At 41.9% G+C, this 18,488-nt stretch overlaps 1 protein-coding gene across 5 annotated transcripts in view; it reads left to right on the plus strand.

The window, feature by feature from the left end:
- nrxn2b (neurexin 2b) overlaps positions 1 to 18,488 on the plus strand; it is a 636,019-nt gene that overhangs the window by 268,369 nt on the left and 349,162 nt on the right. For all 5 annotated transcript variants that reach the window (XM_070993325.1, XM_070993329.1, XM_070993328.1 and 2 more), the window contains one exon: positions 12,732 to 13,033. In XM_070993325.1, the coding sequence (XP_070849426.1) occupies positions 12,732 to 13,033 (302 nt within the window). The remainder of the gene's footprint in view (positions 1 to 12,731; positions 13,034 to 18,488) is intronic.

Here is an 18,488-nt window from a genome sequence, read left to right on the forward strand (position 1 = left end):
GACCAGACATAGAGTGCTGTCTGCATGTATCACACAGGCTAGGCCTAAAGGGAGGAGAATGAAGGGAAAGTCACTTTCAAGCTCCACTAATATAATGGGGCCCTCATGGGACCAAGCAGGGGGTAGATTTTTTTTGGGGGGGTGGCGGTATTTCTGTGTGCTTGTGAGCGTGTGTTCATCTCAACAAAAGTCGATCCGCGTTCAACCTGTTTCAAGGTTGGCTCAAACAGCTGAAGTGCAGACCTTGAGGTTAATGTGTGACTTTTTGCCATTATCATCCTCAGCAGCAGCACAGCCGCTCACAAATGGAGTCTCTTGCTAAGCCTGGTGTCATATCAGTCTTGTGTGGCTAAGCAGGCTGTTCAGTGAGTTGTGAAATTGAAATGCAGCCTTAGTTATTAGACAAACAGCCCATCACCCGTACTGCTAGTTCACTGTCAATAGCCACTGTAGCGTCAGCTAACAACACAACTCATTTGTTGATTAAGAAGAGCTGTGCATGTTGTGTATGCTTATGTGTGCACGAGCAGTGATGCAAGTTCCTGGGTTTCTTTGTGTGTGTGTGTGCTTGTGCTTGGGTGCCATCTGCATTTACATCACCAAGGCTACATGAGTGTGAAATATTAATCCTTAACAGTAGTACAAATGAAAACAAGACTTCTGGTTCAATATTCCATTTAAATCCATTAAGCCGCTGACAGTCTGAATTTGCAGTATAGCATAGTGCGTATACACACGGCCTCACCATTAAGTAAGTAACAGTGGTTTGCTCCAAAGTACAAAAAAAACAACTTTTTATTTATGGAAATGAGTGATCTTTAGTTCTTCACTAATGTCTTCATTTTATACCCATTCTAGATGAATACTCCAGACCACTTGTGTAAATGATCACTCAGTCTGTCGGTCAGATCAGAATTTTATTAATTTGAGTCTCTTATCTTGGTCCTGTACAGGAAGTAACCTACATAACATACTGGTGGAGGCACTGTTGGACAAGCTGAATGTTGTTTATTGGTGGAGATGACAAGAAATTACTGGATTTCTTATTTTGTCAATGTTTTTTTGTCAATAAATCATGTTTATTTTAATGGGAAACCAGTCAGCTCATGTGGATAGGATGAGGTCATCTCCCTTCAATGAAGCCTGAGAAGGCAAAGTGTTAATCACGGTGGCCGGGAGAACTCCCGTTGGGCCGATAACGTTTCAGAGTGATAACTCCAGTCTAACAATGCTGAGCCTCGCTGTAGGCTGAGCTGAAAGAGCTTTGTACTTGCCAAGTCAGTATCTCCTCATAGAAACAAACACACTGTGCCTGAACCAAATCTACTGTAGGGAAGTAACTGAGTGGCACACTTTCCACTGAGCTGGCATCGTTAGAGTTGATCATCTGGTCAAGTTATGAAGTTGCAGGTGAGAGAGATACTTACAGAAAAATGCTGGAAAAGGATGCAGCGCAGGAGGATGTGCTGAAGAAAAAGAACAGTACAAGAGAGTCTTGTTTGGTGCTACAGCAGTTGCCAAAATTCGATTGTAATTGTGATAATTCTGTGGTTTTATGTAATACCAGTTAATGCCTTTATAAGAAAGAATCTCCCCTCTAGGGTCAGTGGAGGTAAAGAGATTAAACTGCTGCACAGTTCTCCCCACTAGACACACACACACTCAATAATTCAGAACCAACTCCCGTCAACCAGATGAGTGGATGGGTTTGACCAAGTCAGTCACTGGTGTTTTAAGTTTTCACGTCTTATTCGTATAACCCTGGATCTATGGAGTGAATCAGTGAGAACAATCAATGTGTTCCAGTTGCATTTGGTTAGATACGTTTTCAGTAATGAGTCAGTCCAAACCAAACCCAGCTTTGGGTAGTGGTTGTTATTTTCAAAAGCATCCTCCTGTCCTACCTATCACATATTCATTAGCCACCCTACTAACCTCATATTTCTACCCTGGCTTCTTCACAGAGCATGTGACTCTTACAACAACCACACGACCTGAAAAACTCTCATATAAATGCCCATAGTAACATCCACTTCCTGCCCAGAACCTCTGCTTTTTCTGTCTTCTGTATTTACTATGAATTTCACGCGACCGTTTAAGCTTCTTTGCACATAGCACCAGGGTACAGGGGTTAAACGTTTTGTAAAGTTAAGATTATACACAAAATAGTATCATGGCTGCCAATTTATAGGCAGTAATAAAAAAACTGCGTCCACACTCGTCTCTGTCCAGAGGAGCGTTTTAGCACTGTTTAGACTGTCTCACACACATCGCAGAGCTGTATTGCGTGAGTGCTTGTGCAGCAATTTCAATCACTGCGTGTTTGACATATATGTTGCATTGTGCATCCCTTAGCCATTTGATTTCAAACCCTAAAAATGCTGTCTGCTCTTCTGTAATCTAATATTGAGAGGCAGTTATCTCACCAGCTCAATCCTTCTTTGTTGCTGCACGCCACATGGGTTGATTCATGTTGTTACATTCATCACTGACAAGCCGAGGGAAGAGTTAGCATTCAGAAAAGGAGTTCCCAATTCATCAGCAGATTAAATCCCATATAAACCCTTGTTGTTCTGTTTGTTGTCAATATGATCATTTCAGTCACCTTCAAATAGCAGTGCAAATATAGATCAGGTGTGACAGTTTAACAGAGTTTTCTATCAGTTTGGTTCAGCTGTCGAAATTCAATTTATATTTCATTTCCACCTACAGTCACTGACTCATTCAAATTCTGTTTTTTACTCATAGCCTCCATTAGGACTCAGTCACAGAGTGGTACAAGCAGTTGGGGAGAAAAAAGTCTGTTAGTCAAAAGGCTTCCCAGTGGCCTGTGGTATTTGTTATAATGTAGTTTTGACATGTCACCCTTATTTGTTTAATAGTAAAACAGTCGTCAGATACACAGTCCCAGATCCCCTTTCTTTGCCTCACACCAAACTTTTTGCTTGTTTGCAAACTGCCGTGTTTTCCAGCTCCTCTGTGGGCACTTACACAGCTTTTCAGTACTTGGTTCAAGAAGTCAAACGCCTTCAGCAACAAGTTTCGCTCATTAAAACTCTGACTGAATGGCTTATTAGTGGTCCAGCATGCTGGATTAGTTATCACCTCTCTCAACATTGGCATTTCCTCAAATTTGACCTAAACATAGGTGACTTCTCTATTTTCCCTCCAAAGCTGTCAGTCTTACCATGTCATCATTAGCATTGTCTTACTACAATTCTTTCCCAATAAATAATTTTCTCTCTAACCAAAGTAATACAAGATTAGTCGTTCGCGCTAGTCATTCCTGTCCCAGTTATAACATGTACGATGATGGATAAGATTTGTTGTTTTGTCCCACATGTGTGCATTAATCCAAGAACTCCAGCAGACATTCAGAAGTAATGCACGTTACCTCTCCCAGTTCCCTAATAACTAATTCCTTTTATATGCTTTTTATGTATTTTTATGTAAGTAATTTGTAATTAAGTTAAGTAATTAAGTAATTCAGTTACTTTTCAGAAAAGTAACTCAATAACTGTAGCATAAAATGACACCGCCAGGAACTGAGACATTGCCTCTGTGGTGTCAGAAGTTTTAAAGGCCTCACTGGAGGGAAGTAAAAAGATGATAATTGTCTTGTCTGTGTTCTGTCATATACAGCTCATCAGTAACTACGCGCCCCGCTGATATAGAGACCACCCTTTTTCTTTTTTGGCTTTCATGTAATGATTGAGACACACATACACACACACACACACATAATGGATCATTCTTCAGATAATTTTTACGGATTCTGATACAATTAAATGTTCCTATGTTCTTGTGATTGCTATTCATAAAAGTGTCTGTGCAAATATGCAAATGGCTTCGTGTCTTCTCTGGAACATTTTCACCACAGCTCAATATAGAGTTAATGAGCCAAGTCCAACCAATGCTCACTGGAGCCATAGGAAGAACAGATCCATACCTCTGCATGTCACGTAGCTCCTCTCATGTTGCTGCGGTAAAAGTATACAACATTACATGATTATTGTTGCAGAGAAGGGAACCGCATTGCTCAAATGGAGGGAATGCTCTTGTTCAAACTAATAGGGCTTATTATGTACTTTGTCTGTCTTGCACTCAGCTGCCCATTGGCTAAGGAGCCTGTCACTGAGGAGCGCATGAGCCTATGGTTTGTTTACTTGACATTTTCTTTGTGTCCTGGCTGAGCCTGGAGAATGAACAGCCCTCCACTGTGATAATAGTCACCTGCCAGACACCCACAGTTGGAGAGAAAAGAAATGACTGAGGAAAAATGAGCGAGGAGAAAGTAGAAGAAAGAGTGCAAATCAGAGAGAGAGAGAGACAGACAGACAGCGGCAGAGTGGAGTCACGAGGCTGCTGCCATGGTGTCTGATATTGCTGTTACAAAATGGATTGTTTCCAAGGCGACAGACAATTAAGGACAACTGAAAATCGTATCCTTTACTACCTCAAATTATCCTCAAGAACTAGAGTGTGAGAAACAGACGACAGACGAAACTATCTCATGGAGACGCGAGATGGACCTAACAATGAGTGAGGAAGTCAAAAAGGTCAAATGTAAGTGCCACGTTGCCCCGTAACACACGATGCTGACGCAGCCCAACTTGACACACACCTTGTTTTCAGGGTCACATCAGGGTTATGTGACCAAACTTACAGTACCAGTCAGTGAAGAACAGATTCAGTATGCAAATCACACTTGACTCTGTTCTTACCAGCTCTATGGAAAGATTTACTCTCTTTTTTTTTATTATTCTTTGCCACCTGCATGCTCCTCCAGCGACCTTCAAATGCTGTCAATCAAAGCAATGGTATGAGGGATTAAATTAAAATGAACCGTGAACTCTTAAAATGTGACCTGCAGCTGCAGTCAAAGGTGGATGAACAAAAAAAAAAAAAAAAAAAAAATCTAATCAAGTGTCTTTATGCCAAGGGCTCTTAAAATGCATGTCCTTCACCTGCACACTTAGTCATGGGTTAGCATAAAGTCGATGGACACTCTGTAGACATAATTTTTACTAATAAAGTGAAGTGGGTGACAAGAATGGCTAATACATACACAAAGCACCGCTAAATTCTACAGTGCAATGCATCGGGTACATGTATATGCTTGAGCTTGATTTAGATAAAACTTTTCTCTAAAAAAATTAAACAATAGTGGCTCTGAATGAGCTCTTTATCCACCTGTATCATATACTGAAAAAGTGAGGCTCTGTCTTTTGGAAAACTCAGACTCAGGTATGAAGATTTGAGGGCAAAAAATAAATAAATCAATTAAAAATAAATAAAAACAGGAGGCAATTGAGACGATTTGAATGGCTTTTGTTTTCACACATTAACTCACTGTAGACAGCTCATTTGATATTGACATGCCTGCTCATTTGGCAGCATCCCTCAGAATAAAAGAAACACTGTGAATAGCGTGATAGCACATTCACCGTGGATCCACAAATGCCTCCCACATGTGAGTGGGGGAGGAATGGTCAGTGCAGCAAAGAACTTTGGCCTCCAGCAAATGAGGTGGGCAGACAACTAATTATAGTTCCTTCATTACACCATTGCAATCAGTCCACGGATCGATCCATACAGTAATCACCAGCTGTGGAGAAAGGAGAGTGGAGAGGAGGTGGGAACAATGCTCCTCTTTCAGCCTTATGTCAATGGCTCTACAGGAGACTAGAGACAGAAATCCATAATGTATCCACAAATTACCAATACAGCTAACTAGATGGTGTCACAGGCCAGGTCAGGGCTGGACATGGGGAGAAAAACAGGCAAGTCAGAGTCACATGAAATAGAGAATTGTGGTGCAAATTATACATTAAAACAGAATTTGTATGTGAACCTAGCTCAGCATTTGCTGTACGTCAGTGTGGCATCTCGCATTGCCTTGGTCAATCAGCATTGCACTATAAACCCAGTGTATTCACATTTGGCAGGCCTTAAAATGTGTGAGTGTATAACTGAAACTGGACTTCCTAGATCACATTTCATGCCTACAGCAGCACTCCAACATCAATACAAAGCTTTGTGTTTGTGTCAAGCTGTGTTAGTTTTGGTCAGAATGCCCACTAACAACTGCACAAGAGGCTCAGTGCAGAGCAAAAACGTCAAGAGTAAGTTGATTTGAAGAGCAAGTCCTGTTAACACAGTAAGCATTTAAAGGATGAACAGCCCTGTGAGTCTGTCTGCTGGATCTCTGGGCTGAATTTTTTTGTTATTAAGTCATTTGTGGAGTTTTAATAGTCCGTACATAAGGATTTAATGACGGTTTTGCACAAAGGTAGAGCTGAGACAAAAATAAAAGCTGACCAGTTGGAAGAAAACACCTTAAAACATTTTAAAATAAAGATAATCTTGTAACTTTATGCGTAATTATGAAACACGCATACCTTGATGGTGACATACAGTGTGTTGCTATCTTGGGGTAACCCTGCCAAGTCCAGCACAGTGCCAGTAAACAGCAGGTTTTGAGAGACTGGTCCTTGCCAAGTGGGTAGATCATTGGCTTTTGTTCGAGCTTAGAATACCACATATGCTTTTGTTAAGGACAGCTGACAGTTCAGATTTATGCGTGAGGGAGACAAAGAAGGTAAAATCCATGAGGAGTGAAACACAGAGCACGGAGGGGGAATGGAGATCTGAGCAATCGATCAATCATCCCGCCGCAGTTTCTCTGCACCCCACCCCGCCACCCTCTGACACTGGAACTCGCCCCACTTTTCAAAATGTGCACTGCCTCGTCCTCTCTTCTTCAGTCTCAGTGTGTTACCCAGGTTTCCCTTGGCCATTGTCGTCTTTCTTGCCAGCTTTGGTTCTTTCTTTCTTTATTTTTTATTTATTTCTTGGTCTCTTAATGTCTCTCCTTTTGTTTGCAGCATGCTTCATGAAAACAGCTGTGTATCCAAGAGGGATATGTTGTGTGTGTGCGCAAGAGCTCTCTCATTGCAGAGGAGTTGAGTTGGCGTATTCATGCGTCTGTATCTGTTTGCTAATGTGATTCTTTTTATGGCATTATTTATTTATTTTTATTTTTATTTATTTTTGGTAATGCTTCATATTAAGGTACAAACATATACACCACTGTAAGTACTTCCTTATTAGAATCTGTATTCGTGCCATATTGGCCCTGTATCAGTAAGTAAAGCCTGTATAACCATCTTCTACAGCTACTAAGACATTAACTACATTTTTCCTCAATAACCTCCTAATTACTACTTATTGATAGTAAGGAAATTGTACATGAATTACAATCTTAATAGCCTAACCCTCAATAACCCTGACCCCAAGAAAAATGCATTAGTAAGTGATTCATAATGACTAATAAAGAGCCACTGAGCTACTAATATACATGCTAATAAGCAGCTGCTTGACAGCAAATATGTGAGTTAACATGAAATGTTTTTTGTTTTTCTTCTTCTTCTTTTTCAAGCATGTGTGTGGGTGCAAGTTCTTTAATGCAGCCCAAACATTTAATACGGCAACAAACCTTTTTCCAGCAGTTCACAGGCTTTTGCTCGTGCCTTGGAGCTAGCGCAGGACACTAGCCGCTGTCTGTTTACCCAGCAGGCCCGTTTGATTCATGAAGCAGCATCAAAGCTTTCATATGCCCTGTACATTTCCCACTGCTCTCTCTCTCATCTCACTGTTGAATCGTTTCTCCAAAGCTGTCGGATGCTCTCTCTGCGGGGCGGATGGCACTCTTCTGAAGCTAATAGAGGGTGACTGTATATGCACATGTGGGTGTGTTTTTATGTGTGTGTGTAAGAACAGCGAGGTAATGTGATGTGAAGAGTGGATTTGCCAGCATGTGGTCATCTAGATTATGGATGTTTTCACGCGCGCGCACGTGCATACACACACACACACACACACACACACACACACACACACACACACACACACACACACACACACACACACACACTTGTCTTATTCCATTCTCTCTTTTCTAATTCCCCTAAAACTACCTAATTACTCCCAATATGTAATCCATTCGGCCAAAAAGCAGTATGTTAAGGTTCATTATGCGTTGACTAATGCACCACACAAGTTTGGATGGAGCTATTCATGCAGCTCATCTTATTAAACCTGCTCTCTCTCTCTCCCTCTCTCTCAGTCTGAGCTGAATCCAATTTAATAACACATGCTGCACTGCGCTTTTATTACTGTAATATCCACCAAAGACTAGCCTAAAATGGCACTTTCGGGGTAGCATTGACAAACAGATTGTATTTGTGTTCTCGTGACATTTTATCACCATTTGTGGTGATGTGTTTTTCCAGAGTGGGGGCACTTGTTGTAGATATCCATAGATCGTAATTCATGACACTGCTGCTGCAGGGAAGCTAGATAGAATCCTTATTTAGACCTTCTGATGCTCATGCTTGTTTGTGGCTCTCAAGCAAAGCTACAGTCGGACTGTCAGGACTATATGTGTGTCTTTGTGTGAGAGTGTTTGTGATGGTTAAACTCAATGGCATTGATTCCACTCGGGCTGGACAATGAAGGCCAGGGATTGCAGAAGACGCACTGCTTGACCCGATGCTGCAGCAAAGTTCTTAGTGATAGCTGGTGGCATGATTGTGTTAGAAGCGGCATTGGAGGTTGACGTTATGAATCCATTTTGTGAAGAGTTAAAGGCAGAGGGGAGAAAGAAAAAGTTCATTCATTTTTATGTAGTCTAAATAAAGTTGGATCAGGAGTGCTTGAAAATAAGGTGGTGAGTTTGTAGTTACTATGTTGAAATGCTTTTTTTTTCCCTCTGTCTCTCATTTCTGGGGAAATCAGATGTCAGCTAGTGAGCAGCCCTTCAAGAAGCTGGGTTTGGGGCTCATGTCCAGATATTTCAGAAAGAGCAGTGCTTACACTATCACTGCATGGGTGCGTAAACCCTCATCTATCACAGCCAGCAACCGTCTGCATCTACCTTTTTGTGTTTTGTACTTGCATCGTTACAGTTTCAAAGCCACTGAATCTCTGAATCTGACGCCGAGGAGAGGCAGACTGAAGCCGGGTGGATATATGTGGACACTTGATAAACAGCAGCTAGGCTCATTGCATCTGCTTAGTCACGAAGGAATTGCTGGTTAGATTGCTGTGCATAGATACAGGGAGTATCATTTTTGATCCCTAAAAATGTCCAGTGCTAAAGGTCTGTCCACTGAACCCAGTGATATATAAAATACCAGAGGATCTCAACATTTAATTAATAATAAAGATGCCATTACGGGTGGCTAAATTTCAAATGAGTCATTTCTGTAATGTAGTCAGGGCCTTCAGTGAGGTTAATTGAGACCTTGACAGCACTTAAGTCTGCTGTGTGCTTGTGTGTCTTGTCTTACCTCTGGCTACAGCGTCGGCTCTCGGGCTTTATGGAGAGAGCTTTGATCTGAGTGAAAAGTGTATACTCGAAGTGTGTGTGTGCATGTAATCACAACAGTGCTGCCAAGGGAGCGAGAGGATGAGAAAGAGATGTACTGTAGATGTAAGAGGAGAAAGAGATGTATGAGGACAAGCTCATATTCAAAGGAGCTCAAGTGTTCTCAGGGAAGGAAAGAAAGGCGTCATTCTTTATATTAGTTTTTGGGTCTTGAAAGCCAAGGCTGAAGTGATCTTGCCTCTCCTTGGAGACTTGGAGGAGGGTTTTTCCAGTGCTCTGCAGAGCGGAGGAGGATCACTGACGTCCTGCAGCTTGCAGGAGATCCAGAAAATCACTTAGTCCACCTCGCAGTATGAGATGGATCACTGTTAAATTTTGTACATTGTGCTAGCTCTGGCTCTAAAGTCAAGAACAAAAATCATGATTGTGTTAATTTTCAAATAATTTACTGAGGGGCCTCATTGACATTGTGACCATACTGAAATATGCCCCCCCACCCCCTGTCCTCTCCTGTCACTCCCTGATCCTCTCCAGCTTTATCTCCTGCTCTCAGCCTCCTATTCATTAAGCAGTCATAAACAAAAGAAATTTTTTTTGTCTGCAGCGTCTCTCCATTGCATGTAACTCCATCTCGCTGAGCTCATGGAAGCAATCACAAGCTGTTTGTTGCTTACCGTTAACAGCCCGTACTTTGGGAGGGGGGGGGTCTAACTTAATGCATAATTGAAAATGGTTGCTGTGGTCCATTTGGTACGCTTTTGTTCTTCCTACATCAGCAACGCAGGCGCTGCCAGGAGGCTGCTCTTGGGGGATTTGTTTTTTTTTCCCTCCATGTCATTTTTCCCCTCCATCTCTTCCTCTCCCTCCTTTGATGCCTTTCCTCGATGACAATTCACACTTCAGTTGAGATTGCTCTAAATTTCGATTTCAGCCAAAATGCGCTTTTAAGTATCTGTCTCTGTCTGGATGCAATTCACTCCTCGTCCCCCCCCCCACACTCACAGAAAATGTTTTCTTTTATGTGAGTGCATGCACCCATATTATGTGGCTGTGTTTGTCTCAGAGGGACTTCTATCATCGCCTTTAATGTTCCAGAAGTATAACAGTTAGTATGTCACTTAACACACCATGGCTTTTTTTCTTTTTCATATGGCATCCACGCAGCAGTTATACCTTAACTTGGTGATAATGTGCTGTAATCATCCTTGCCTTATTTAGGCTACCACATGTTGAGCTGACCGTGGTCATATCTCAGTCCAAAGCACGCAGCTATCAAATGGACACTTACTATCCATCACCACTCTACTCTTCCCACCTAAGATTGCTCCTGTGGCAAACTCGCTCACTCATGAGATTTGGCTTTCAATCTGTCTGCCAGCGGACCACCCCCTCTGGCCAGCCCCAGCCTCCCTCTCCAGGGAAATGCACTGAGGTCTTGGAGCGATTTTGCTGTAATGGAACTTCAGGATAAACTAGATTTGATGATCCACCCATACCGGGGCCTCTCGGTGGTTTGAGTTTGCCCCCTCTCTATCCTTTTGTACCCCTAAACCTCATTACCTGAGGCTGATTCTTCAATCTGGCCTCCCCAGGGAAAACAGAGGTGAGGGAAGGCAGACAAACGCAGGAAGTGGAGTGTCGCTTCAGATCATGGTTCATGTCAGGGAAACCCGCTGATTTGTATAGCAGGGAGGGGCTATTTAAGAGTTGTATGATCTTGCTGTTATTTGTAGTATTGTGTGTTTTTTTGTTTTTTGTTTTTGTTTTTTTCATTTTGAATTTTAGGATCACTGGTGTTCAGTTTGGGGGTCAGCCTTTCTGTTCTTTATTAATATTTAAGTTAACATTGAAATTAGGTCATTACTGTAGCAAAAGTTGTGAGATTCAGAGGGAAAGATATCCAAAAAAGAAGCATATAAGAGTAGAAAGAATGAATAAAATATTCAGGGAAGAGAATATGGAGAGCTAGCTGAATGCTAAAGCCCTGCTCAGCTTCAGTGTCCACACTTTGACTCGTGTGATTGAGGTCTCACTGTTGTGAGTGCTGTTGCACTTTCTGTTGTGACAGCTGCAGGTGTTTGTTCAGTTCCTGACAGATGCACACGGTGTCCTCCCCTGCTGCTGGTAGGCTGCAGGTTGACATGTATCCATTGTACTGGCTGTTTTGACTGGTAGTGTGTGAACGGGGCTCACTGCAGTGGATGGAGGCCATGTGCTGCAGACGGACTGACAGGCATTAGCATTAGTTGTCAACACATTTTCTTCCCGTTCTGTTTGGCTTTTCTGAGTTGCTCCTTTAATCTACTTTGCCTGGTCTTGGCATTTGTGCCTCTCCTGTTATTTTCTCAGTTGTTTTCTCTCCTCTCGTCCAATTCTGACCCAGCTGTTTGCTTTTCTCTGATGGAAGTAATTTTATTTTGCACCAGACACACTCATACTGCTATATTATTCCATGACATGCATCACTCTACACTGAAGGTGTTCCATGTATTGAATTAATGTGTTGTTGACTTATTTGTAAAATGAAACAAATATTATTTTTGCCTCCATGATGAAAACACGTCTTGCATGCATTAGAGCTGCAGCAACAATCAATGTTGTAACACTGGAATCAATAACCGCAGCTAATTGGTTTCCTCCTAAAATATCCGACCCATGAGGATCCTTGCACAGAGAGGTGAAGTGTTACATTACTGTTACTGGCGCTGGTCAAGTGAAACTGGTCAAATGTTAATCTGCTCAGACATGGTATTTTTGCCTTTTAATAGCAAGAATCTGGCTTTATATTTCCTCTATTAAAGTATATTAAATAAGTGATTTCATTATTGAAGTAACTGGTTGTATATTTGTATAAATAACTGCTGGACAACAAGCGTTTCCCTGCTTAAAGGAAAAGTCAGTGCTCAGTGTTTGAGAACTGGAGGCTTCAGGTTTCCTCATGACTGTTGTGGGTGTAGTTGTGATATCACAAAATTAGGCTTCTACATACATGTGTTCATCCGAGATTTAAGGTGAGCGCAGATGAACATCCGACTGAAGCAGCAATAAGCAAAATATAATCCTCATTCAGGAGAATGTGCACTTGAAGTGTTTCCTTTACAATTAGTTTTCTTTGGAAGGGAAACACCAGTGCCATTTTAATCAGTTAATTCTTAAGTCAAACAAGCTGCGGCCTACTAATCATCAGAGTAATTTGTGTATATGCTCAATTGCTCATTGCTTTTTGGCTTTTAACATAAGGAACAATTTCACCCTCTATCAGCAAAACCTTAATAATCCTGCCTTCATATAGTGTTTCCTTTAACTCACCTTTCTCTGTCTTTCACCCTTTTTTCTCCAGGTAAGGAAGAGTCAGTAGCCACCTTCAAGGGCAACGAGTTCTTCTGCTATGACCTGTCGCTGACGCCCATCCAGAGCAGCACTGACGAGATCACACTGTCCTTCCGCACGCTGCAACGCAATGGCCTCATGCTGCACACGGGCAAGTCGGCCGACTACGTGAACCTTTCCTTGAAGAGCGGCGCCGTTTGGCTGGTTATCAACCTGGGCTCGGGGGCGTTCGAGGCCCTGGTGGAGCCCGTCAACGGCAAGTTCAACGACAACGCCTGGCATGACGTGCGCGTCACCCGCAACCTGCGCCAGGTAAACACTGCCCGTGTAATCCAGGGCCACCGCAGTCGGAGTGGTGCCTCTGTCTGCCTCCCACCCTATCTCTGCTGCTTATTGACTGTCCATCTTTCCATCTTTTCTCTCTACACAAGGAGCACACAAGGAGAGAAGGTTTCACCTCCCTTTCTTTCACCTGTTGATTGCTGCCCACCTTAACAGACCTTTTATTGTTTCCAGGTTGGAGCTGAACAAGGCTTGTGCTGTTTTTTTCTGTCTTTCTAAGCTTCCTTTTCTTTATATCTCCCTTTCATATCCAAAGGTCACTCAAAGGCAAGAAAATGCATTACAGTCCAAATGAAAATATATATTTAGATGGTTAATGTACATCATAATGAAATCAAAGACAGCAGTGCACATTTAAAGTGGACATGAAGCAGTCAACCCAGTTAAGATTATTCACTGGTTTTCCACTCAAAGCATCAATTATATAACAAACAGGATAAATATAACCTCACAAAAGACAAAAAAGAAGTCCTGTTATATCTTTCGTAGCAATGGCGCCACCAAGTTGAAGTACTATATTCTGTCACAAGGTTGGTTGGCTTGGCTGAGTTCAACAGATACAATGGTAGAGACAGTGAAAGATAGAGATAGTGAAAAGTGGAGACAGTGAAAGATGGAGCCACAGGACAGACGAAGACAAAAGGGAGTCCACTATTGTATTGCTCCTGGATGTAAAAAAATGAGTTTTACAGGGTTAAAGCCAAGGACAAAGCAGTCCATTTTCATAAACTGCTGCTGAGCAGCACAGGATTTATTTGTTGGGAGCTTGGCTATACAATATAGCACACAAAATGACATGAAATTGAAAATGAACCACAACCGTTGCAAACACCTGGGCCTCAAAGTATGAACTCATGTCATACCACACCATACATCATGTGATTCTTCAGCCAGAGGAGGTGATCACAGCTGATGCAAACCTCCAAAGACGCGACTCCAAAGCAGTCGGTCATTCTCAAACTTACACAGACAACAGACACGCCTAACTTAAACATGAGATAATCCACAGATCTGTTATCTTCCTCACCATCTTGTTTCTTTTTGCGATTAATGCAATGAAGTTTTTTAGCATGTGAGATTCCTTCACATGGCCCAACTGCCAAAAAGGCATCACACATGTGCATTGGAAAATTTTGAATTAAATCATAACCATCTGTGTGTGTTGGCCATCTGAGCGTCCGTCCAGGAAACTGCCTGACTTCTTTTGGTTTTTTACCACCCCAGAATTTGATCGCAACAAAATAAATATTTTTGACTGGTCAATGCTCACCACTGGACATGAAAAAAATGTCCATAACACTAATAAATCAACCATTTGAACAAATAGTAGCAGCAGAAGGGGGGATACATTTATGAATTTACCAGCTTTTCAGCATGTTAGTCAAGCTCTTGCCTGAACATATGCTGCATTTTAAATACTATCCATTGATAATCAATGTCTAAACAATGGTCCTCGTAACTATTACAGCACCTGGTAAAAAGAGAAAAAATATAAGGAAAGACCAGAAGAGAAACTAGACATTGACAAAATGGTACTGGATAGATAGAGTACTTTATTAATCCCAAAGGGAAATTAATGTATCACGGCAGCCACTTGACAGAAAGCAAACACAAAATCATAAGTCAAATATGAAAGCTGTGAGGTAGGTAAAAGAAACCAATCCAATTAAAGGCTAATTTACAGTGTTTTTATAGAAAATCATGTTTTATGGCAACATTGCATGCAACGTAGGCATGTTCAAGTCTATGATTTTCCTGTGAGAGAAAAAAAGTTTTGATGGAGCTGACAACACAGACTGGATCGGGTTCATCTTCCCTCAAAGCCCCGTGTTATTTAGTATAAGAGCATGCATTCATCCATTTCTGTGCAGAACGGTTTGCTATTCATGCACTCTCCAAAAAAAACAAAGAAATTTATAAATATAATTAGGAGTGACACTGGCTCGGTGTCACCATACAGCAGCCACACTGTCACAAGGTAGTGTTGTCGATCCACTCTTCACCCCAAAACACCAGCAACACGACATCTTCTACCCAGACCACTGCTCTGTCCCCATGCCGAATCGCCTTGAATGCATAAGCAATTGGACTTATCAGAGGCTCAACAGGCTTTTCAAGTTCATCTCCCTCCACTTCCAACCGAATGTGTGTTCAACCATGCCAGTGGAACCAACCAACCTTGTTGCAATGATGTAACTCTAAACTGGCAGCTTCGAAAATACGTTTGTGTATGGGTTTAGCAACATTTCTAAATCAGTGTTTTTTCTAATGTATTAGAACACATCCATTGCCAAAATGTGCTTGTTTCATGTTCTCTTTAAGGCATTACCAAGGACGTTGTATTTGTGCTGTTATTTATGACCAAGTGAGGAAAGTACTCCACTCAGTATGTATGCACATAATGTACACGGCTACACAAATGGAATGCACCCTAATTTATCAAAGGTGACAATGCACTTAAACCCTTTCTGAGCATATTACCAAACACATCTTTACAGACCTTTAATCGTAGCTAATGGAAAACAAAAGAGCACCGGGAACCGGAATGTCTGCATGCATGTGTGTGAATTGGTGTGCGCCTGTGCGTACCATGTGTTCATGTTTTCATACACACACAAGCACTGCAAAGCACTAAGTACATGCACAGAGAATACGCTCTCTGAATACTGGACTCTCTGGTTGCACCAGGTCATCAGTTGGCAGTTGCAGATACTAGCAGTGAGATACAATCAATTTCACTTAAACTTGCCGTGCTTACTTCTCCACATTTTTTGCGGTAATTGTAATTGGAATGAATGGCTTGTCAGACCTAATAATGGCCGATGTAAACGGCCTTGGATGCAAAAAAAGGCTGATGTGAATGCATTAACACAAAGAGTGCATCAACTTGTTTGTTTGCGCCTGCAAAAACATCCCCAGAAAGTTTGGGAGAAAAGAAAAAAACAGCCAGTAGTATCAAACTCTTGTACTAAAGAAATTCCTCCCGACACAAAAAACGTAAAACCTGAGAGCAAAGTGATTTTTAATGTGAACTAAGTGCTGTTAAATTATAGGGAGAAATTTTCATGCCAACCAGACTCTGCAATTTCTGTCATATCACAATATTATTATTATATATTTCTGTATGGTAACTTAGGCATGGAAATAGTCCAAGATTTGTGGAGCTGATGTTTTATTAGCATATGCTGTACTTGCTTTAGGATAAATGATCACACTCTCACCGACACACGCAGAGAAATTCAGACATAGCATCACCCCCCCAACCATGACCATGAAGCAAGTACCACAACACTATTATCTGCCTGTGTCTCTGTCCCTCTATCCATCTGTGTGCCTAGTATGTCTGTATTAGCATTAACGATGAAATTTGCTGTAACTGCAAGGATTCTGGTGGGAGCAATACCAGTACTACCAGTTACAAAATTCTTCTTTCGTGCAAGCTATTCTGGATAACATAACCGGCTTGATCACTCAAAATCTCGCATGAAAACTTGAGTTAACCGAGCAGATATCAAATGCCTGTTCTCTCCGTGTCCATGCCTTGACCCAAAACTAACCACATCATCCTGCTCTGGCGATCTCCATTAAGTCACATAACAGCTTGACTCTCCACTGGATCATTCTCATTGACATAATAGGCAGCGTAAGTGTTAAAGGGCTCTCTAGGTTTACACTGGACATTCCCCACTGAGAGGTAAAAAGAGAGAGGTATCGATGACATTGACCACCTCTGACCCTGTGTTTACTCCAGGGCTGTTACCCGCCTGATCAATATGCACTTGAATGCTCTGAGTTCTTGTAAAACATGCATGCATTTTCGCAGCTACAGGCATCTCAGATGAATTAAGTATTCATGCATGTGTAGTTGGCCACACACATAAAAAACAGCCAAGGCCAACACTTTAGGAAAACCTTAATATTTTTTCTTTGTTACAGAGGGTGGATAAAATGACTTTATGACCTAATTCTAATGTAATGCTGTCCAGTACAAAGACATTATAAACTATGTCCTCCATTAATGGCCAGTTGAATTTACGTTTCCATGATAGTGTATCAAAAATTGACCATTGTAAGCTGAGCAAACACTGTATTTTCATTACACTGTACTTTGTAGGAATTGAAGGCAGTTGTCCATCAACATGCACTTCTCATCCCTCCTACTACGCTTATTGTGATTTACATGCTACGAATACTGTTAATGACATCATCTATTCTTCAAGTGCAACTGAAAATGTAAACAGCACAACCACACAAATGCACCATTATTTTTTTTCTACAACTCTTTCCATTGGAGCTAACAGCATATCTTGCATTAAAAATTGCCGGCAAAAAAAAGCCTGCGATTCCCGCTGTGGTTATCACACAGCCCCAGTGGTCCCCAAAGTCTCATCCACTCTGTTGTTCTTTATGGCTCTTGCAACGTCATGCCTATCTACCGCTGCATCACTAAGCTCTAAAATAAGTAAAGCCTGCGAGCTCTCAACAAGCCAGTTTCTCGCTCTCCCTCTCTCCCTGTGTATGTGTATGTGTATATTTGCAGTCGTTCTCCACAAAACCTATGAATTTGTCAGCTTTGTGCGGGATAAAATGAAGCAGACAGAATTAGGTGAGGTGATAGGGACTCTCCGCCAAGAGAGAGAAGAGAAAAGGGAGGAGTGGGGGAGCAATGAGTACGCTACAAGCCTAACAAATGTTCACAGATTCAGAGCTCCCCTTGGTGGCATCTGGTAGTACTGCAAGTGTGTGTGTGGAAAGTGGTGTGTGTTTGAAGAGTTTGGCTAATCCCTGTGGTGCACAGTTGATAGGCAGGCAAGGACACTTGCCTTGACCTGTCTTGAGTCTCTCCCCACAATACACACACATATCCCCACCCGTTCTACCCCAGTAAATGCACACCATATAGCATAAGCAGCAAGGGATCTCCTCCTCCCTCGCCCTGCTCTCCCTGACATGATGATCTACCATCATGGACATCTTGTAGACTTCAGCTCTGGTGACCATCCGCGCCCTTCCCCTCCTCTGGGATCACAGACGCTGTCTACACACAGTGCAAAAAGAGGAAGGGCATAGACAAAGATGGAAACCCTCATGTCAGGCTGTCTTAGGAGATGATAGATGTATCCAGTGATACCCTGCACCAAAGCAGAAGACGTTGTGAAAATAGGTCACATGTTAAGTGTGCAATGGCACTCTAGTCAGCGTACATCGAGCAGTTAAGGCTCTTCTTGTCATGCATGCACAATACGTAATTTAAGTCAAAATGACTCATTCTCTTCTGCTCTGTATGTTGAGTGAGTTGATTTTCATTTTTTTAAATCCCACTCTGATTTTGCCTGCAGATTATAATCTAATGGTCTAATCCACACGGTACTATATTCCCTGTAGGGAGAACTTTTAGCGTTGACAAGTGGAAAAATCTGCCACA

Source organism: Chaetodon trifascialis, chromosome 23 (genome assembly GCF_039877785.1).
Source record: "Chaetodon trifascialis isolate fChaTrf1 chromosome 23, fChaTrf1.hap1, whole genome shotgun sequence".
In the NCBI taxonomy this organism is placed as follows: Eukaryota; Metazoa; Chordata; class Actinopteri; order Chaetodontiformes; family Chaetodontidae; genus Chaetodon; species Chaetodon trifascialis.